General features: G+C 35.1%; 1 protein-coding gene and 1 non-coding gene across 5 annotated transcripts in view; one reads left to right on the top strand and one right to left on the bottom strand.

Annotated features, from left to right (window-relative positions):
- DNAI4 (dynein axonemal intermediate chain 4) overlaps nt 1-22,795 on the top strand; it is an 83,553-nt gene that overhangs the window by 37,509 nt on the left and 23,249 nt on the right. For all 4 annotated transcript variants that reach the window (XR_006780442.2, XM_087865983.1, XM_087865982.1 and 1 more), the window contains 2 exons: nt 5,158-5,313; nt 12,693-12,887. Coding sequence is in view for 3 of the 4 variants with exons in the window: in XM_087865983.1 (XP_087722109.1) it covers nt 5,158-5,313; nt 12,693-12,887 (351 nt within the window). In the remaining variant the exon portion in view is untranslated. The remainder of the gene's footprint in view (nt 1-5,157; nt 5,314-12,692; nt 12,888-22,795) is intronic.
- On the bottom strand, nt 5,342-5,446 carry LOC123795454 (U6 spliceosomal RNA). The gene has a single exon (XR_006780503.1). It is a non-coding gene; the product is annotated as a U6 spliceosomal RNA (small nuclear RNA).

Raw genomic sequence — 22,795 nt, 5'->3', positions numbered from 1 at the left:
AGAAAATCTGTATAATTTTTTCCTTAAATTACTGTTAGAATTTAGCTGTGAATCCATCTGAGCCTGGTATTTTGATTTGGAAAGTTATTATTGGTTCCATTTCTTTTTTTAAAATTCAATTTCTTTAATTGTTATAGGCCTATTCAGATTTTCTATTTCTTCTTGTGTAAATTTTGGCAGATTGTGTCTTTCAAGGAATTAATCCTGAATTTCCTCAAGGTTATTAAATTTGTGGGCATATATTGTCCATAGTATTCCTTTGTTACCCTTTTAATGTCCATGGGATCTGTAGTGATGTCCCCTCTTTCATTTATGATATTCATCCTTTTTTCTTAGTTATTCTGTCTAGAGGTTTATTGATTTTATTGATCTTTTCAAAAAAACAGTTCTTGGTTTCATTGATTTTTCTCTATTGGCTTCCTGTTTTCAATTTCACTGATTTCTTGCTCTAAATCTTTTAAATTAAATTAAATTTTTAATTGAGATATAATTGACATGTAACATTATATTAGTTTCAAGCATATAACATAGATAACCTGTGTATATTGTGAAATGATCACTACAATAAGTCCAGGGTAGGAAACCTGAACCCTAATTGATGAATTGCTGGAGGCTCACTGTGAACAAGTCTGAAGAGTTGTGGAGGAGGCAAGTATTCAATAGTCCTTTGATTTGGTCTCAGTCTTTTAGTGTGCCTATGTCTCTGGATTCTGAACTTCTCAAGTGTTTGTTTCTTCTCCTCCCCTTAGGTGGGACAGAATGGCTCAAAGGTGCTGGTATTTGGTATTTCCCTTCCCCCAGGTTAATTATAGTCTGATAATACCCTGGCAGATTGTCCTCTGGTTAATTAGTTTCTCTTGAATGTGGTCCTTGTTAAGAACAGAGTACTCTAGCATATTCCAAAATGGTTCCTCTCCCCCTCCCCCTGCTAGAACCACAAGGGGATTTTTTTTTTTTTTTAATTCTGGGAATTTGGTCAAGCTCCTGGAGATAAAGCTCACAAAATTGGGGACTTCCTTAAGATTGGGTCCTGAGATAGACAGTGAGCCTCCAGCAATTCATCAATTATAGTTAAGGTTTCCTACCCTGGCACTGGTTCCCACAGTGGTTTCCACTCCTGAGTCTACTCCAATAAGCCATGACTCCCTGTATTTAATTGTTCATCTCCCCTTGGAGATGACTGATCCTTGATGACTGACCTCATCACTGACCCTTGGGGTCAGTGGTTTGGCCTATGTTCTTACCTGTCTTTCAGATCCAAAGAAAAGTTGATTTTTCAGACTGTTAATTCTTCACTTGTTCTTAGGACAGAATGGTAACCTCCAAACTACATTCTATGGAACTGAAAACCAAGTCCTATCTTCTTGAGTACAGAATGCTCAGCTGAATCTGCCAATTTTTTTCATATCTAGCTTGCCTTTACCGTTGTTAATGTAGTTCTGCTCTCCTTTCCAGTGACCTTCTTAGATAAGTTGAGGAAACTCACTTCACTGCACAGATATGTTCTGTTTTACCCTGAGAGCAGTGGAGAAGCCATGGTGAACAGAAAATACAGAGCAGCCAAATTACCTGGCCATATTTTCATTGGACATTCAATGCCTAGCTTGTCACGTGCCCTCAGTGGATTAAGTTCTGTGTTTCCAAGGACATATTTGTGGTCTCACCATGTGATTTCTTCATTAGTGGCTCTTGTAAACTCGCAGGGAAGCTGAAGTCGGAGCATGACCCAGACTGTTCTGATGATCTTCTCCTGAGAGTCCTCCTTTAGTAGTCCTCATCTAATAGTGGTTATTTTGTTCTTTTTTTTATGCATCTATGGTAGTGTTTGCTATCCAATTTTTAAAACTAGACAATATATTATGTACGTATGCATATGTCAGAGAGCCTTCCATGCCTGTGGATTCTGAACTTCACAAGTTTTCCAAGAAGAAACCTCTTAAAAAAGGTTCTGAGTGCACATAGTTTATTTTGGAGGTAATCCTAAGAAATATTGGTAGGGGAGTAAGTAAATGAAACAAGAAAGGGTAGGCAGCCAGAAAAGGTTATGTTATCTAACAAATCACCTCTTTGGGTAACTGGAGTTCAATGCTAGAGAATTTTGGGAGTCAGAGTTATTTTATCATGCTCCAACTTTCTAAATCATTGTTTGAAGGTGATGGACTGGTTAGTTCGTTGGCACTTCTAGCCAAATTTGTGGACATCAAAGTGGCCTTGGTGGCCAAAGATAGCCCCAAGCAAAGCAATATAGATGCTGGCAGTTGGAGGTTGGCGAGTAAGAAGTAATGCATAGCAGATATGGGCAGGGCACCAACAGCATCTACCACAGGAGAAAAACCTTAAAACAAAGCAGAGAATGACCTATCCAAAAGTTAGGGAAAGTGGATGTGCTATTGGAGGTAGCTAGAAAGAAGTGGGCTAGAGAGAAGAGTGTCCAGGGCTTCTAAGCCCCTGGAAATGTTTTATTTCTTATCCTGGGTGGTGAGTACACGATAGTAATTCTTTATACTACACATATATGTGTTATACACTCTTCTGTGAGTGATATGTATTTCACAGAAAAATTTTATTTAAAATAATGAAAGTTTATATTAAAAATTTCAATACTAACCAATTAAATATTAAGGGATCATATCTCGTATATAGAAGTAATAAGACCATATGAAATTGCTTCACTAAATAGTGAATAGTTTTTATTCAAGACAAAAAAATGAAATGCTGCACAAGCACAGACCTCCTTTTTAGGAGTGAGAACAGACCAGAAAGCATGCTTTCTTCCACTGAACAGACCTAACAAAAGGATCCAAAAGTGGCTGAGCGCAATTTCTTCTCCTAAACTCTCCTATAGGATTAGTCACTTTTTCTCTGGTAATGAGTGAATGAGGGACATAGAGAGGCCAAGGTGTTAATTTAGTTGAGGTTCCCTGTAAAGATTCCCTGTAAAGTTTTCCGTCTAACAGTATACATATAGTAATTTATGATAAAAGTGACATTTCGAATAAATGGATAATTCAATAAATGTATTACTATTCCTGGCTGACTTTTAAAAATATAGTTAAATCCTACAACTGTAGATTTCATAAAGCCAGCTTGTTTTCTATGTATATTATACTACAATAAAGTGTTTTTATAAAACATGTGCTATGAGCTCATTTTTATTAAAAAAAATACACATATGTATTTGTTCATATGTGAATCTGGAAGGACATACACCAAAATGTTAGCAGATATTATCTCTGGGTGATGGATATGCAAGTCATATTTATCTTTTTTTCTCTTTTTAAATAGTGAGCATATCTTTTTACTCAGCTAAAAATTATTTTTCTATAAATGTTATATGGCTAATCACTCTCTTTTTATAGTCTGAATTAAACTAGTAGATAGAAACAATATTTTAAGATGGGTAAAAACTATTTAGACATATCCTTGACTCAGAAATGCTCAAAACACAGGTATAGTTGGGAATACTTTTTTCTGATACTAGTTAAAACTTTCTTTAATAGAATATAGCAGTATAAAATTGGAAAGTCACGATCATTCAATTTTTTTTTTCAAGAAACAGACTCAACTATAGAGAACAAACTTGCGATTATCAGAGAGGAGGTGTGTGGGAGAATGGGTTAAATGGGTGATGAAGATTAAGGAATGCACTTTTTGTGACGAGCACCAGGTGTTGTATGGAAGTGTTGAATTACTAAATTGTATACTTGAAGCTAATATTACACCGTATGTTAACTGTTAATAAAAACTTAAAAAACTCCAATGCCCCCCCAAAAATGAACAAAAAACAATCACTCATTATTTATTGTTTCATTTTGTACATGATATTATGGCATGTGGTTTGAGATTTTTTATTTCTTAGGTTAATTTATTCAAATGTACAAATCTCATGATGGTACACAAACTAAACTTACCAATGTTATTTATCTTCAAACAAGAAACAACTTTAAATCACCCTAGCATTTTACATTGCTCATTTATAACACAGTACCCTTATTTATGTAGCAATTATTGCTGACGATGTAACAATATATTCCTATATACCCAAATTACTAAACTTTCAGTTAAAGGAAGAAAAAGAAGGTTAGGTATTTCAATATTCAAAGACAATTTCTTTTTGTGGTCTTTTACTTTATGAACATGGAAATTGTACCCTTTTAAATTCAGCAAAATAGACAAGGTATTTATTCTGTGTATAACTTTGTTAGATATTATTAAGTTCAATAAAATAGAAATGTTATTATGAAATGTGAGTTAACATTCTTACTAATTGAAAGCATTGTGAAATCCAGAGCTCCTTAATTTTATTTTATGAAAATAAAAGTTATAACAATGAAATGGTTGCATTTATACCCAGATCTTGTTTTGATTTTCAGAGAAAATCACTGTACTTTAAGTTTTGCAAGTTTAGCAAGTAGGAGTATTTTATTACATGATCACTGATAAAATAATTGTTACATGAACCTTTCATTGTTATATCAGTAATGAAAAGGGTGGAACTTTTTTTTTTTATTTGGAGATAAATAACATGTCCAATTTTTGTTTGGAGACCATTGCTATATTTGCTCATTTGAAGAAATTGTAGCCAATGTAAACAAAAATTTTTAGAAGGAAAGATAATAACCATATTACTCTACAAGTTTCTTGAGAACAGAGTCTACCAATTTCCCAAGTATAATCTTTTCTCATAAGTATATAGGAGATTTTTTGTGATAAAAGTGGAATTAAATGATAATAAATTAAAAGTTCTATAGAATATAAACATGTTAACCGTAAGTAAAGGAACATTAAATCCTTATTGTGACATGGTTGTCCAAATCCATATCAGGCAAGACCTATACTGACAGATGGATGAGATTATGCACCATCAGCTTGGGATAGAGGGGAGAGAGGTGTGGGGATCAGAAGGATGGTGAGGATAATTTGGAGTCATCATGAAAACACTAACGTATATGTAGATGCAAGAAGTGTGATAGCTAAGGATCTCAACCTGTCCTCATGATTTATTTCTTTTTCATCTTTACTTCCTGCCATTGTAAAAAATAGTATTCTTAAACAGTTGATGTTCTTATCTTAGATTTTGCTATAACTAGTTATGTATAAACTAATCTATTAGAATTTGGTTCAAAATAATTTTTACCTTTCTTTCTCTTTATTTAGGTGTAATGTCCAGCACTTGGGATTTGTATGATTCTTATAATGCTATGGATCTTTCACCTTTACCAACAAAACAATCTATGCTTGAATCAACTAGTAAAGCAAGTATACCTTCTAAAGATCGAGAGCAAAGAGTAACAGGGAGTACTATAGAAAAAAGTAAGATTTCATTTATTTTGTTTTTTTTTTTTTAATGGAATGCTTCATGAATTTCCATGTCATCCTTGCACAGGAGCTGTGCTAATCTTTTCTGTACCATTCCAATATTACTATGTTGCTGCCGAAGCAAGCACTCTTTCAGTTTTTTTTTTTAAGATTTTATTTATTTATTTGACAGAGAGAGACAGCCAGCGAGAGAGGGAACACAAGCAGGGGGAGTGGGAGAGGAAGAAGCAGGCTCCTAGTGGAGAAGCCTGATATGGGGCTCGATCCCAGAACGCTGGGATTACGCCCTGAGCCGAAGGCAGACGCTTAACGACTGCACCACCCAGGCGCCCCTCTTTCAGTTTTTTTAAAAATGATGTTTTCACATGCTGTTATAAATAAATTCTTTCTTAACAGGTATGGTACTTACTTTCTGGTGGAACATAAAAGTACAACTTTTACTCAAAAATAGCATGGTTACTCTTTCACATCATCTTGGACTCTGAACTAAAAAATTTTAATTTTTCTTGGATACCTGTCAAGAGTTTCAAGGATTCTGTCTTCCTCTGTTTCTTCTTTACTTGCTCTTAAGTTCTCTTTCATATATATGGGAACATGTGGGTTCCATAATTTTCTCTTTTCTTTTTCTTTATGTAGACTGTACAGTTTCTAAGAAAAAGAATGTATGCTAACTTTGCGACAACTTAAAATGGAGATAAAATTAACAACCATAGCTTTTAATTGGGCATGATTTTACCTCCCCCAGGAGATGTTTGACAATATCTGGAGACATTTTTGGTTGTCATGACTATGAGAATATCTTTTGGGTCAATGCCAGTGATACTACTAACGATCCTTTGGTACACAGAACAGCCCCCACAACAAGAAATGACCTGGCCAAAATGTAATACTACCAAGGTTGAGAAATCCTGCATTACAACTTTAGCTTTTAGTATTCTAAGTTTTGAGATTAAATGCTTTAATTAAAGTCAACACAAAATTTTAACTTTCCAAATACACTTAGTAATATGGAAGAATTTTTACAAAGTCCAGTTATAAGAAATTTGTTAAGTGCCATTTCTGATTGTTTTTGGTTATATAGTTATACAGTTTTATTCTCCCTATTCTGAACTTCTGAGTCATTTTCCTTATAAAATGATATCGCTACATATAACAAGTAGTCCTTATTTCAGAATAACTATACCCTGGCAAGTTTTGGTAAAGTTTTGGTAAATTTTCATAAATTAAATTGAAATATTTCTATTTTCACCCATTTTACCCAAAGACAAATGTAATATTTAAAAATAATAAATGAGGAAATATTTTTGAAAAATCAAGTTTAAAGAGAATTAATAATTTTCAGAAAATAATTACCTTATTTATAACTGACTACATTTCCTTCAGGAACTCTGGATCTTCAGGCCTTACCACCTAAAATTTTGGTCTATCATTGTATCTTAAGTTTAATATTTCAAAAAATTGAAACTTTATGTTATCTTTATTCTTTTGTTTTTTAAAAAAATTATATTTACAGTCCTGTACACTATAGCCATGTTTTACTTAAAGTTGTTTGTAATGAACATCAGTTTATTTTCCTAGAGAACAATGAAGGGGAAGAATGAATTATTAATTATTACTAAAGAAACATTTTTTTTGCTTAAATGTTAATGTCCATATAGTAGTTTTGCTTTTAGAAGTTAAAATTTTTCCTACCAAAAATTGCTAGGAAAAACATCAATCTTAGACTGAAAATTACATTGGGACTTCAAAATTGGATATATGTACTCCACCTCTATTAAGGCCATTGACACACAGAAAAGTGTAAGTGGAAGATCCTCAAAGAAAAATGTTTCAATTTGTGGATTTTCTATTTCTTGTATATATGGCTGTGTTTTTAAAAGCAAAAAGGGATAATAAAGCCATATTCAAGAACTACAATTCAAAATAAAAATATACTTTTAGTGTTATAGCCAGTTAAGGTGGTAGGGGAGACCAGAACTAGGAAAAGGGAGAAAATAAAAAATAGACAAAGATTGGCAACAGAGCTGAGCGATCAGATTTATGGAGAATGTAAGGGAGATTCAGATAAAAACTAGGACTAGATCACCTCCAGGGTTCCTTTTGCCTCTGAGATTTTATAATTCAAACACAAAGAGAAAAAAGTTAAATATGATCCATATTTGGTTTAAGAAGTGTTTCTATTCCATTTAAACTTTGAATGTACAGGTTGTATTTTAATCTTCTATTATATTGAGGGGGGGAGGGACCATGATTTTCATCTTTGAATATGTGTAAGATCCTAGCTCAGTTCACAGGGAAAAATTATTTTCTCTCATGGGCTTTTTTTTTTTTTCAGAGAGCTTAAATTTTGAAAAAGTAATAGACATTTCAAGCACAGGTTTAGATTTACAGAAATGTTGAGCAGAGAGTACTGAGAGATCCTTATAACTTCTTCCTTCATTCCTCCCCCCACCACAGCTTCCCCTATTCCTAACATCCGGCATCAGTGTGGTACATTTTTTACAATTGATGAATCAATATTGATATATTATTATTAACTTAAATCCTTAATTTACATCAAGTTTCACTCCTCGTGTTGTACATACAGTCCTATGAGTTTTGGCAAATGCATAATGACGTGTTTCTATCATTACAGTTGCATTCAGAATTGTTTCACTGACCTGAATATCCCCTGTGTTCCACCTACTCATCATTCCTCCCTACTCTGTAGCTCTGACCATTGCTGATCTTTTTATTATGTCTATGGTTTTGCTTTTCCCAAAATGTTATGTAGTTGGAATCATACAATAGGTAGCCTTTTTTCAGACTGGCTTCTTTCACTGAACAATATGCATTTAAGGTTCCTCTGTGTCTTCTCATGAGTTGACAGCTCATTTATTTTTATCAGTAGATAATGTTAAATTCTGGGTGTACCATGATTTGTTTATTTATTTATTGAAGGATTTCTTGATTGACTCTGGTTTTTGTTGACTATGAACAAAGCTGCTATAAACATTCATGTGTAGGTTTTTGTATGGATATTACTTTTCACCTCATTTGGGTTAATACCTAGGAGTACAGTTGCTGGATCATACAGTAGGAATATGCTTAGACTCTTAAGAAACTATGAAACTGTCTTCCAAAGTGGTTGTACCATTTTGTATTACCATCAGCAATGAGTGTGGCTGTTGCTCCTCATTCTTGTCAGCATTTGATATTGTTACTTTAAAAAATCTTTAAGCTGTTCTAACAAGTGTGTAGTGGTATCTCATTATTGTTTTAATTTGCAAATTCTTAATGACATGTGATGTTGAACATTTTTTCATATATTTACTGGCATATGTGGATCTTCTTTGCTGAAGTGTCTATTTGAATTTTTGTCCTGTTTAAAATTGGGCTGTTTATTTTCTTATTGTTGAGTTTTTGAATTACAAAATAAGTCCTTTTCAGATAACCAAATTTCTCCCAGTTTGGGGCTTGTCTTTTCATTTTCTTAGCAATCCTTCACAGACCAGAAATTTTCAACTTTAATAAAGTCCAATTTAACATTATTTTTCTCTATCAGATTGTACTTTTGGACTTGTATCCAAAGATTTATCACCAAACCCAAAACCACTTAGATTTTCTCCTATGTGTCTTACAAAAATCTATAGTTTTGCATTTTATATTTAGGTCTAAGGTTAATTTCAGTTAATTTTTGTGAAAGTCACAAATTCTATGTCTACATTTTCTTGACACATGAATGTCCAGTTCATTTGTTGAAAGGACTTCCTTGAATTTTCTTGCTCCTTTGTCAAATATCAGTTGGCTATATTTGTGTGGTCTTATTTCTGAGCACTCTATTCTGTTCCACTGATCAATTTTGTCTATTCTTTCTCCAATATCACATTGTTTTGGTTAACTGGAGCTATGTAGTAATTTTTAAAATTGGGTAGTGTCAGTCTTTTGTTCTTCCTCAGTATTGTGTCAGCTATTCTTGGTCTTTTGACTCTCTGTATAACCTTGAGAATCAGTTTGTCAACATCTGTAAAATAGCTTGGTGGGATTTTGATTGGGATTGCATTGAATCTATAGATCAAATTGGAAAGCATTGGCATCTTAACAAAACAGAGACTTCCTATTCATGAAAATGTATTTGTTTGGATCTCCTTTGATTTCTTTCATCAGAGATTTGTAGTTTCCTCATGCAGATTTTGTACATGTTTTGTTAGATTTATATCTTAAGCATTTAACTTTTTAGTACTAATATGAATAGTATTATGATTTTTATTTCAATTTTCAATTGTTCATTACTCATTTATATGAAAGGCATTGACTTTTCTATATTAATCTTGTATATTGTGACCTTGCTATAATTGCTTATTAGTTGGAGAATTGTATCTTTTTGACAATTTTTGGGGGGGATTTTCTACATAAACAACTGTGTCATCTACAAAGATTTTTCCTTTCCAATTTGTATAAATTTCATTTCTTTTCCTTGAATTATTGTGTTAGCTAGGACTTCTAGTATGATGTTGAATAAAGGTGGTGAGAGGGACATCCTAACCTTATTCCTTACTTTAGTAGGGAAATTTTCACATTTTCACCATTAGATACGTTAGTTGTAGGTTTTTCATAGATTTTTTGAAAATCAAGTTGAGGAAATTCACTTCTATTCTTAGTTTCCTGGGAGCTTTTTTTTTTTTTAAGATGTACTTATTTATTTTAGAGAGAGAGAGAGAGGGAGAGCCTGATTGTGAGTGGGGGGAGAGGCAGAGGGAGAGGGAGAGGGAGAAAGGCAGACCCCCTAGTGAACACAGAGCCTGACTCGAGGCTTAATCTAGGACCCTGAGATCATGACCCCGAGATCATGACCAGAGCTGAAATGGAGTCAGATGCCTAATCAACTGAGTCACCCAGGTGCCCCAGTTTCCTGGAACTTTTTATCATAAGGGGTGTTAGATTTTGTCAAGAGTTTTCTGAATCTAATGTGATTTTCTTTCTTTAGCCTGTTGATGGAATGAATTACATTAATTGATTTTTAAGTATTGCACTAGCTTTGCATACTTGGAAAAACCCTACTTTGTTGGAGTATATAATTCTTCTTATACACTGTTAGATTTGATTTGCTAATATTTTGTTGAGGATTTTTGTGTTGTTTTCATTAGTAATATTGTTCTCTAATTCTCCTTTTTTGTAATGTCTTCATCTGGTTTTAGTGTTAGAGTAATGCCAGCCCAACAAAATGAATTGGGAAGTGTTCCTTCTACTTACTTTCTGAAATAGATCATATAAACAGGTCTTAAATGTTTGATATAACTCACCAGTAAAACCATCTGGGCCAATTTCTATTTTGGAAATTTACTAATTATTGATTCAATTTCTTTAAGAGAGATAGGCCTATTCAGATGATATATTTCACTTTGTGTGAGTTTTGGCAATTTATGTCTTTCAAGGAATTTTTCCATTTCATCTAAGTAATCAAATCTGTGGACATAGAGTTATGCACAGTTTTCCCTTATTATTCCTTTGGTCTATGGGATCAGTAGTGATGACACCTCTATTATTGCTCGTATTGGCAATTTATGTATTCTACTTTTTTTTCTTGGTTAGCGTGGCTGATGATTATGAATTTTATTGATCTTTTCAAAGAGACAATTTTTAATTTCATTGATTGTTTCTGATGATTTCCTGTTTTCAATTTCACTGATTTATGCTTTTATTTTTATATATATTTGTTTTCTGCTAGCTTTAGGCTTACATTGCTCTTCTTACTCTAGTGCCCTGAGATGGAAGCTTAGATTACTAATTTTTAGATCTTTCTTATTTTCTAATATATGCATTCAAAGCTATAAATTTCCCTCTAAGCATTCTTTTTGTTGCATCTCACCCATTTTGATAAGTTATATTTTATTTTAATTTAGTTCAAATATTTTTAATTTTCATTTGAGACTTCTTTGACCTATTTTTTATTTATGTATTTTTTAAAAATTTCCAAATATTTTGGGATTATCCAGCTATCTTTTTGTTGAATTCTAGTTTAATTCCACTGTGGTCTGAGAGCATATTTTGTATGATTTCTATTCTTCTAAATTTGTTGAAGTGTGCTTTGTAGCCCAGAATGTGGTCTAGCTTGGCGAGCATTCCAAGTGAGCTTGAGAAAAACATGTATTCTATTAAAATAGTGTTAGAGTCTCCAATTATAACAGTGGATGTGTCTGATTCTCCTTGCAGTTCTATCAGTTTTTGCCTTAAATATTTTGTAGTCTTGTTTTCTGCTGCATAAATGATTAGGATTGTTGTGTGTTTTTGGAGAATTGATTTCCTTATTATGATGCAATGCTCCGCTTGATTTCTGATAATTTTCCTTGCTCTGAAGTCTACTTCGTCTGAAATTAAATATAGACTCCATCTTCTTTTGATTACTGTTAACGTAGTATATATTGCTCTATTTCTTTACCTTTAATCTATCTGTGTCTTTACATTTAAATTGCATTTCTTGTAGATGATTTTTTAAATGTGGATTTTATTATTATTTAGGCATGGCAATGCCAACAGATTGGGACACTATTGCCATTGAAAAGATAGCTTGTTGTATTCACAGATCTCAAGAGAAGGGGACATTCTATGTTGTGGGGTACACAGAAAAGCACCAGGGTTGGTGGTAGGAGGCAGAAAGAATGAGGGGGAAATGTGGCCAAGAGCCTTTGTTGTGGTTTCTGTTAGTAGAATGGGAGAACCCAATCTAAACATACGGGTACTTAAAAGTAGAGACCTTTCTGAGCTGTGGTCATAGAGATATGTAATAACAGAAGAAGGTTGGAGAGATGTGATGATGTTGTCTTTCAAGAAGGGTGTGGGTGGCCTCTAGAAGTTGAAAAAGATAAGGAAATGAATTCTCTAGAGCCTCCAGAAAAGAACATGATGCTATTAACTTTTTGGTTTTAGCCCAATGAGACCTGGGTCAGACTTCTAATCTACTGAACTCCAAAATAATAAATTTGCATGGTTTTAATCCACTTAAGTTTTTGGTAGTTTATTTTAGCATCAATAAAAAGTTAACACAGTGGTGTAGCATTTCTGAAAAGCAATAATCAAATCAGACCTCTATCTGAAGACTAATAGTTTTATTTCAATTTGAATAACAATGTATAGAGATATAAATTACCTATGAGGTTATCATTGCTTATCTTCTGATAAACAGTACATTTTTGAGTGGTTAAGAATTCCAAAATGAGATAATATATGTATATCTTCCATATGCTTGGTACATAAAAAATATTCAATAAGTATTTATTGAAGTTGCTGAATATTGGAGGAAAACAAATAGTAATGACAATGTGATTTTTGTAATACATGTATCATCTAATGCTATTTAAATTATTTTATCATTGCATCATGTTTGTATTTTACAGATAGTGAAGCTAGTTCTTTAATGGATATAGAAAATGTAATTCTGACTAAAATCCGTGATGATGAAGAAGATCACTCAGAGTCAATAATGAAATCTGACAAGTTTCGTCAGGATTTATTTTTTATGGAACGAGTTCTAATGGAAAATTTATTTCAGCCAAAACTTGCAGCTTATCATCAGCTTCCTGTTTTAAAAGGTATTTTTAAAAATCACATTTGGGGATGCCTGGGTGGTTCAGGTGGTTAAGCCTCTGTCTTTGGCTCAGCTCATGATCCCAGGATCCTGGGATCGAGTCCCACATAGGGCTCCTTGTTCAACCGGGAGCCTGCTTCTCCCTCTGGCTGCCTCTCCCTGTGCCTTCCGCTCCCCCTGCTTGTGCTCTACTGTTCTTTCTCTCTCTGACAAATAAATAAATAAAATATTTTTAAAAATTACATTTAGACAAGCTCAAATAATTACAAGGATTAAATGGAGTTATTATTTCTAAATGTAACCTCCAGACTGGGTTATCACTTATCAAAAGACACATTTATACAGCTTTTAGCATTAAACATCCAAGTAACATTAGAGTTCAAACTACAGAGCCCACAAAAAGAGGTAGTCCCTTAGATTAAAATCTTCATAACCTTCCATGGCTCTTTTCTCTCTCTTGCCCCTGCATTGAATTATTTTCTCATTTAAAGCCCCTCTCCGTTGCCATTCACACCTTTCAGGCTCTGGTGCTTATTACCTTTCCTTAATTTTATTGCAAGGGCATTCTTCCTGTTCTCGTTGCTACAGATGCCATCTCATATGTTCACAGAGTATTTTGAAAGATTTTAGAGATTAATTTAACCTTTCAATTTTTGAATGAAGAAGATGAAGTGCATAGAAACTTTCCAAGTTTAGAGTCTATGACCAAGCTAGGCATTCAACCAAGTTCTTCTGATCTCATTCCAATTCTCTTTCCACTCTACTATCTTGGTGTGCTGATATATCCTATACACGGTGTGAACATGGTGGCACTGAACTGTTGAAAAACCTTCAGTAACTTCCCATTGCCTAGAATAAATAACAAACCCTAAAAATTTCCCTTGTGCTATTTTCCAGTTAAACCTTAACCCCCACAAACAGGCATTTAATCCGATATTTCTTATCATAGATTAATTGTATTGGTATATCATATATAATAATGGGCTCATATAGTAAGTTCAGTTGATCCTTGAACAAGGCAGGGCTTAGGGATGATAATCCTGGCACAGTTGAAACTCCAAGTATAACTTTTGATTCCCCCAAAACTTATCTACTAATAGCCTACTGTTGACTGAAAGCCTCACCAATAGCATGAACAGTAAGTTAACACACATTTTGTAGGTTATATGTATTATATACTGTATTCTTACAATAAAGCAACCTAGAGAAAAGAAAATGTTATTAAGAAAATCGTAAGGAAAAAAAAATACATTTACAGTTTTGTACTATGCTTGCCTAGGCCAGGGGCAGCGGGAGGGACTGCCCCAGAATGACAAAGTTCTGCAGTCTGGTGGTGTCAGCTCAGCAACAGCAGCTGCTGGGTGGGCCTATGGGTGGTGAAAGCAGTCTAGAGGCACAATAGAGCTGTACCACTGCCTGGAGTTGTATACCAGGTGTACAACCTGGAGGTGGCCATTTCAGCTTCAGCCAAACAGGAGTACACTGATCTCTAGGAGGCCACGAGGCAGGGGGCCACCACAGTGAAGAATCTGCTCTGGGCCTGCAACAGGACCAAGGTCCATGGCCCCCCCGAAGTAACACTAGAGCCAGTGGGTGGAGGACTCTGGGGGGTATGGGGCTCCCTGCACAATGTCATCACTGCCCTCTGGCTGTGTTCTTTTGCTTTAGATCAGCCTTCTGCTTGCTAGCCCTGGATGCACCACCTGACCACCCTATCCTCACTTAGGGCAACCTGCAGATCTTCCCTCCGTAGGTCTCCCCAGGCACTCATGTAGCAAGTGCTGCCTCTGTGCCAGCTGCCTTCCATTCCATCTTTGGAGAGTGGGGTAGGCAGCTGTAAATAAATGCCTTGTGGCTTTTGCTGTTGACTCTTTTTTAAAAATCCTACATATAAGTGGACCCATGCAGTTCAAACCTGTGTTGTTCACGGACCACTTGTATTCTTTTGTGTCTGGCTTCTTTCACTCAACATAATTTTTTTGAGATTCATCAAGGCTGATGTGTGATAAGTATTTCATTTTTTTTTCTCAGTACTGTTCCATTTTATGAATATATCACAATTATTTGAATATTCATTCCACCTGCTTGGACACCTGGACTGTTTCCAGTTTTGATTTTTTATGATAAAGCTGCTATGGTCATTTTTGTGTCTTTTTGTGGACATTATGTTTTAATTTCTCTTGGGTAAATACCTAGAAATGGAATCTTGGGTCATTGGAAAGATGCATGTTTAACTTTTTTAGAAACTGCAAAATACCTTTCCAAAGTACTTGTCCCATCTTACACTGCCACAAGCAATGTACAAGATTACCTGTTGCTCCACATTCTTGGTAACAGCTGATATTGGCAGTTCTTTTAATGTTGTCCTAAAGATTAATCATGTTGAAAACTTATTCATGTTCTTTTTTTGGTCACTTATATATCTTCTTTGTGTAATGTTTGGTCAAGTCCTTTGCCATTTTAAATTGAGTTATCTTTTCTTTTTTAAAATCAAGTTGTAGGAGCTTATTTTTATATATTCTGAAACAAGCTCTTTGAAAGATACATATATTACAACTATTTAGCCTAAGTCAGTGACTTACCAGTATATTTTTCTTTTTATGCAGAAGTTTTTAATTTTAATGAAGTCTTATCTATCAGTTTTTTCTTTTGTAGTTAATGTTTTCCATGTCCTCTTTGAGATATCTTTGCCTGCCCGAATATTGGAAATATCTTTGTCTTGTTCCAAACTTAAGGAAAAGTATTCAATATTTTATCGTTAAATATGATGTTAGGTGTAATTTTTTTAGATACCTTTTATTGGTTTGAGGAAATTTCCTTCTTTTTCTAGTTTTCTAAACATTTTCAAAGATAAATGGGTGTTGAATTTTGTCCAGGATACCCAGGATGGACAACACAATATTGAAGGAGAAGAACAAAGCTGGAGGACAGACACTACCTGACTTTAAGACTTATTATAAAGCTATAGTAGTCAAGGCAGTGTGGTACTGGCAGAAGAATAGACACATGGATCAGCAGAACAGAATAGAGAACCCCAAAACAGATCCACATAATTATAGTCAACTGATCTTTGACAAAAGGGGAAAGGCAGTACAAAAGAGAAAAGGTAGTCTTTTCAACCAACGGTACTGAAACACCTGGTCACTTACATGCAAAAATAAAGAATCCAGACACAAACCTTATATCATTCACAAAAATTAACCCAAAATAGTCCATAGACTTCAATGTAAGATGCAAAACTACAAAACTCCTAGAAGTTAACATAGGAGAAAATCTAAATGATCTTAGAGTATGGCAATGACTTTGGAGATTTAACACCAAAGGCATGATAAACTTCTCCTCTGTGAAAGGCATTGTTAGGAGAATGAGAAGATAAGTCACAGACTGGAGAAAATATTTGCAAAAGATATATCTGTTAAAGGGCGCATCCAAAACATACAAATATTTCTTAAAACTCAATAATAAAAAACAACATGATCAAAAAATGGGCAAAAAAAAAAAAAAGAATGAAACCTGACCACTCTCTCACACCATACACAAAGATAAACTCCAAATGGATGAAAGACCTTGATGTGAGACAGGAATCCATCAAAATCCAAGAGGAGAACATAGGCAGCAACCTCTACGACATCGGCCAAAACAAACTTTTTCATGACACATCTCCAAAGGCAAGAGAAACAAAAGATAAAATGAACTTGTGGGACTTCATCAAGATAAAAAGCTTCTGCACAGCCAAGGAAACAGTCAAAAAAACTAAGAGGCAGCCCACGGAATGGGAGAAGATATTTGCAAATGACACTGCAGATGAAAGACTGGTATCCAAGATCTACAAAGAACTTCTCAAACTCAATACACGAGAAACAAATAAATCATAAAATGGGCAGAAGATATGAACAGACACTTTTCCAATGATGACATACAAATGGCTAACAGACACATGAAAAAATGTTCAAAATTATTAGCCATCAGGGAAATTCAAATCAAAACCACACTAAGATACCACCTTACGCCAGTTAGAGTGGCAAAAATTGACAAGGCAAGAAACAACAATTGCTGGAGAGGATGTGGAGAAGGGGGATCCCTCCTACATTGTTGGTGGGAATGCAAGTTGGTACAGCCACTCTGGAAAACAGTGTGGAGGTCCCTTAAAAAGTTAAAAATTGAGCTACCTTCTGACCCAGCAACTACACTACTGGGTATTTACCCCAAAGATACAGATGTAGTGAAGAGAAGGGCCATATGCACCCCAATGTTCATAGCAGCATTGTCCATAATAGCCAAATCGTGGAAAGAACTGAGATGCCCTTCAACAGATGACTGGATTAAGAAGTTGTGGTCCATATATACAATGGAATATTACTCAGCTATCAGAAAGAATGAGTTCCCAACATTTGCTGCAACATGGACGGCACTGGAGGAGATAATGCTAAGTGAAAGAAGTCAAGCAGAGAACGACAATTATCATATGATTTCTCTCATTTATGGAACATAAGAACTAGGAAGATCGGTAGGGGAAGAAAGGGATAAAGAAAGGGGGGTAATCAGAAGGGGGAATGAAGTATGGGAGACTATGGGCTCTGAGAAACAAACTGAGGGCTTCAGAAGGGAGGGGGTGGGAGAATGGGATGGACTGGTGATGGGTAGTGAGGAGGGCACGTGTTGCATGGTGCACTGGGTGTTATACGCAACTAATGAAGCATCGAGCTTTACATCGGAAACCGGGGATGTACTGTATGGTGACTAACATAATATAATAAAAAAACATTTAAAAAAATAGGCAAAAGACCTTAACAGACACTTACCCCCCCAAAAAATACACATGACAAATGACCATAAAAAAGATGCTCAACATCATATATCATTAGGGAATTGTAAACTAAAACAACGAGATACCACTACACACCTATTAGAATGATGAAAGTCCAAAGCACTGACACCACCAACAGTGGCAAAGATACAGAACAAGAACTCTCATTCAATGCTTGTGGGATTGCACAATGAATGGTTCAGCCACTTTGGAAGACAGTTTGGCAGTTCCTTACAAAACTAAACATACTGTTACCATATGGTCTGTAATCACACTCCTTAGTATTTACCCAATGTGGTTGAATACTTACACACCCACAAAAACCTGAACACAAATGATTAGTGGTTTTATTGATAATTGCCAAAACCTGGAAGTAACCAAGATGTCCTTCAGTAGGTGAATGGATAAATAAATTGTGGCATATCCAGACAATGCAATATTATTCAACACTAAAAAGAAATAAAATTTCAAGCCATGAATGGATGTGGAGAAAATGTAAATGTGTATTACTAAATGAAAGAAGCCAGTCTAAAAAGGCTTTATATGATATGGTCCCAAATGTATGACATTCTGGAAAAGACAAAAATATGGAGACAATAAAAAGATCATTGGTTGCCAGGGACTTGAGGATTGGAAGGAATAAATAGGCAGAGTACATAAGATTTTTAGAGCAGTGAAACTATTCTCTATGATACTATAATGGTGAGTACATGTCATTGTACATTTGTCCAAACCCATAGAATATACACACCAGGAGTGAACCCTAATGTAAACTATGGAGTTTAGGTGATAATGATTTGTCATTGTGGTTCATCAATTATAACAAATATATCACTGGTGCAGGATGATGATTCAGTGGGAGGCTGTGCATATATCTGGGTTTGAGGGTAGAGGAACTCTCTATTTAAGTTCAATTTTTCTGTGAACCTTAAACTTCTCTAAAAAATAAGTCTATTAAAGAAAAAGCTATTAACATATACTTAAGGATTTAAAGGGAAATAAGAATATAATGAGGAAACAATGAAAGCTACACACAGAACCAAATGGAACTTCTAGAATTGAAAAATATAATACTTGAAAAGTTCACTGGATGGTCTTAATCGGAGTACTAAAAAGGGCAGAAGATCAGTGTCAGTGAGCTTAAAGACAAAGCAATAGGAACATTCCAAACTGAAGTACAGAGAGAAATAAGGCAAAAAAAAAAAAAAAAAGCCTCAATAACCTGTGTCACAAGGTCATGTGACTTAACATACATGAAATTGGGATTATAATGGTGGAAAAGAGAAGAGGAGAAGCAGAAAAATATTTGAAGAAAGGGTAGCTGAAAAATTTCCATATTTTAAAAAATCTTAAACCAAGTATAAGAAGCTCAATGAAACCTAAACAAGATAAACACAATGAAAACAACATTGAGGCACATCATAAGTAATACGTCAAAAAATCTTAAAAGTTGCCAGAGAAATGACATGACATTTGGGGAATAAAGCTAATAATGACGTTATTTCTCATCAGAAGCCAGAAGACAATGCAATGACGTTTTTACTGTGCTAAAAAATTCTACACCTAGAGAAAATACCCTTCAGAAATCAAAGTGAAATAAAAACATCTTCACACAAATAAAAGCTGAGAGAATTCATTGCCAGCAGACAAGTATTGCAAGAAATGTGAAAGGAAGTCCTTCAGAGTGATAAAAAATAATAACAGAAATTAGGATTTACACAAATGAATAGAGTGCTAGAATTGGAAAATGCGAGTGAAAGTAAGAGACATTTCTTACTATTTAAAATTTTTCCCTAAAGATAATCAAGTTGTCAAAATGGTCACAAATTTTACTTGGCAAAGCAAAGGACCTAGAATAACCAAGTCAATTTTGAAACAGAAGAATAAAGTTAAAGGACTTACGCTACCTGATCAGAAGCGATTTGATGTAAAGCTACAGTAACGTAGGAAGTGTGGTATTTGTCTAAGAGTAGTGATTTGGATGGCTGAGATAGAACAGTGAGAACAGTGAGTGGGTCCAGAAATAAACACAGACAAATATGCTAAAGTGAATTAATTTAGAAAGACTGTTCTTCTCATAAATGGTGCTGAAACAATTGGATATCCATATGGGGGAAAAATGAACCTCAACCCCCATGTCATATCATACATATAAATTAACTTAGTATGGGCCACAGATTTAAATATAAAAATTAAAACTATAAAGTTGTAGAAGAATCCAAAAAAGAAAATGTTTGTGATCTTAGCATAAAAAAGATGATTTAATACACAAAATTCCTAAGACATGAAAGAAAAAAATTTATAAGACTTTCTCATTAGTTAAAATGTCTGCTCGTTGAATAACACTGTTAAGGGGAAAAAATGCAAGCAACAGTCTAGAAGAATATGTTTACAATATACATCTGTCCAAAGATGTAAATAAGGAATATATAAAGGACACATATAGCCTATAAAAATACAGACAGTCTAATAAAAAATAGGCAAAAGATTTGAACAGAGACTTCTCTAAAAATATACATGAATGATTAATAGACACCTTAAAAGGTACTAAACATAATTCGTCGTCAAGGAAATGCAAGTTGAAACCATAACAAAATGCCACTATACACTAGTTGGAATGGCTAAAATTAAAAAGACTGACAACACCAAGTAGAATATGGAGTAACTGGGTTTTTTTTATATATTGCTGTGGGAGTATAAAATTGTACAACCATGTTGGAAGCCGCTGGGAAGTTTCTTAAAATGTTAAGTATAGATCCACCCAATGATCCAATAATCCTGTCCCTGGATATTCACCCAAGGAAAGAAAACATATGTCTTCAAAAAACACTTATGTAAGAATGCTCATAGCAACTTTATTCATAATAGACCCAAACTGGAAACAGCCCAGATGTCCATCAACAGGTCAATGCATGAATAAATGATGGAGCACAACTCACCAATAAAAATGAATAAACCTACTTACATACATTATAACCTTGATGGATCTCGAAAACATTGTTGAGTGAAAGAAGCCAGACACAAAGGAATACATGCCAACAAACGCGTTTATGTGATACGCTATCACAAGCAAAACTAATCTGAGGTGACAGAAATCAAACCCGTGCTTGGCTGTGGGGGGTTGAGCTTAACTGGAAAGTAGCATGAGGAAACTTTTTTGGTTGATGGATATGTTCTCTATCTTGACTGGTGTGTTGGTTACATTGGTGTACAACCTTCCTTCCTTCCTTCCTTCCTTCCTTCCTTCCTTCCTTCCTTCCTTCCTTCCTCCCTCCCTCCCTCCCTCCCTCCCTCTCTCCCTTCCTTCCTTCCTTCCTTCCTTCCTTCCTTCCTTCCTTCCTTCCTTCCTTCCTTCCTTCCTTCCTTCCTTCTCTTTCTTCTTGGCTGATATTGGACCAAAATGTGGTTTTCACTAAATGAAGTTGAAATGTCAGAACTGCTTTGGGACACTATAGAGCAAGGTATCCAAAGGCTTAGGGACCCATGGCATTGGCTAGTTGATCATCATGTCCCTAGAAGAGAAATAGGTAGGTGCTGTATTGATTTGCAAGGGCTGCCATAACAAAATACCACAAACTGTGTGGCTTAAACAACAGAAATTTACTTTCTCATAATTCTGGAGGCTAGAAGCCCACGATCGAGGTGTGAGCAGAGTTGGTTTCCTCTGAGGCCTCTCTTCTTGGCTTGAAGATGGCTACCCTCTTGGAGTCTCTTTACATATTTTTAACTTAATCACTTCTTTAAAGCCTTTGTCTCCAAATCCTACATTCTGAGGTACTGGGGATTAGGGCTTCAATATATGAATCTTGGGGAGACACATTTCAGCCCATAAAAGGCAGTCTTCTCCTAAATTCTTATATGATCTGTATAAGCAGAAGAGTCAGGTGAGCAGAAGTCTAACTTGAAATACCAAAGCAAAGTCATAGCCCTTTAAGCAATTTCTATGTTTGAGTCAGTTTGCAGACCCAGAATTCCTTGAATAAAAGGGAGATATCCCACTACACTGTCGAATATATATATTGTTAATATTTCTTTCAGCTTTCCCCATAGGGACCTATAGACTTTAACCAGGGTGATATGCATTGGGGAAAAGGAAACAACCAGGAATTTCAGGGATTACCAGACACTAGCTCTGAAAGGACACTAACTTCAGAAGACCCAAAACATCACTGTGGTGATTAGCCAGATAAGGACTTATAGAGGTCAGATAATCAATGGAATTTTAGCTCAGGTCCATCTCCTAGTGGGTCACTGAACCCATCCTATAGTTATTTGCCCTGTTTCAGAATGTATACTTGGAATAGAAATATTTAACAACTGGCAGAGTCCCCATGTTTTATCCTTGACCTGTGGAGTGAGGGCTCTTACAGTAGGAAATAGCTAAGTAGAAGTCACTAGGGCTGCCTCTACCTACGGAAATAGTAAACCAAAGCAACACCACATTTCTGGAGGGACTGTAGAGATTAATGGTACCATCAAGGACTTGAAAGATACAAGTCAATGCAAGAGTATTGACTCCCATCCCATCCCCCATTCAACTCATCTATTTGGCCTGCATAGAAAACACAGGATCTTGGGAAATAACAGTGGATTATTGTAAACTTAACCAGGTGATGACTCCAATTGCAGTTGCTGTTCCAGATGTTGTTTCATTGCCAAAGCAAATTAACACATCCCCTGGTACTTGGTATGTAGCAACTGACACAGAAAATGCTTCTTTCTGCCCCCTGCTCCCCCAGGACCAACATAAAACCCACTAGAGGCCGTTTGCTTTCAGCTGGCCATGCCAGCAATACACCTTCACTGTCCTACCTCAGAGTTCTATCAGCTCCTCAGCTTAATATCACACTGGCTCATTACATTGATGGTATTATGCTGTTTGGACCTGGTGAACAAGAAGTAGACTTATTGGTAAGATTTGCATGCCAGAGGGTGAGAAATCTGATAAAATGTTTTAGGGGGTTTCTACCTCAGTGAAACTTCAAGGGTCTGGTGGCATGGGGTATGTTAAGATAGACCTACCAACATGAAGGATAAGTTGTTTCATCTGGCCCCTCTTAGAACCAAAAAAAAAAAAAAAAAAAAGGTACAATGCCTAATAGACT

This window comes from Ursus americanus, chromosome 12 (assembly GCF_024610735.1).
Source record: "Ursus americanus isolate L20-20 chromosome 12, mUrsAme1.1.p, whole genome shotgun sequence".
In the NCBI taxonomy this organism is placed as follows: Eukaryota; Metazoa; Chordata; class Mammalia; order Carnivora; family Ursidae; genus Ursus; species Ursus americanus.
The sequence above is the reverse complement of the archived record's forward strand: the minus strand, read 5'-3'. Positions and strand labels throughout refer to the sequence as shown.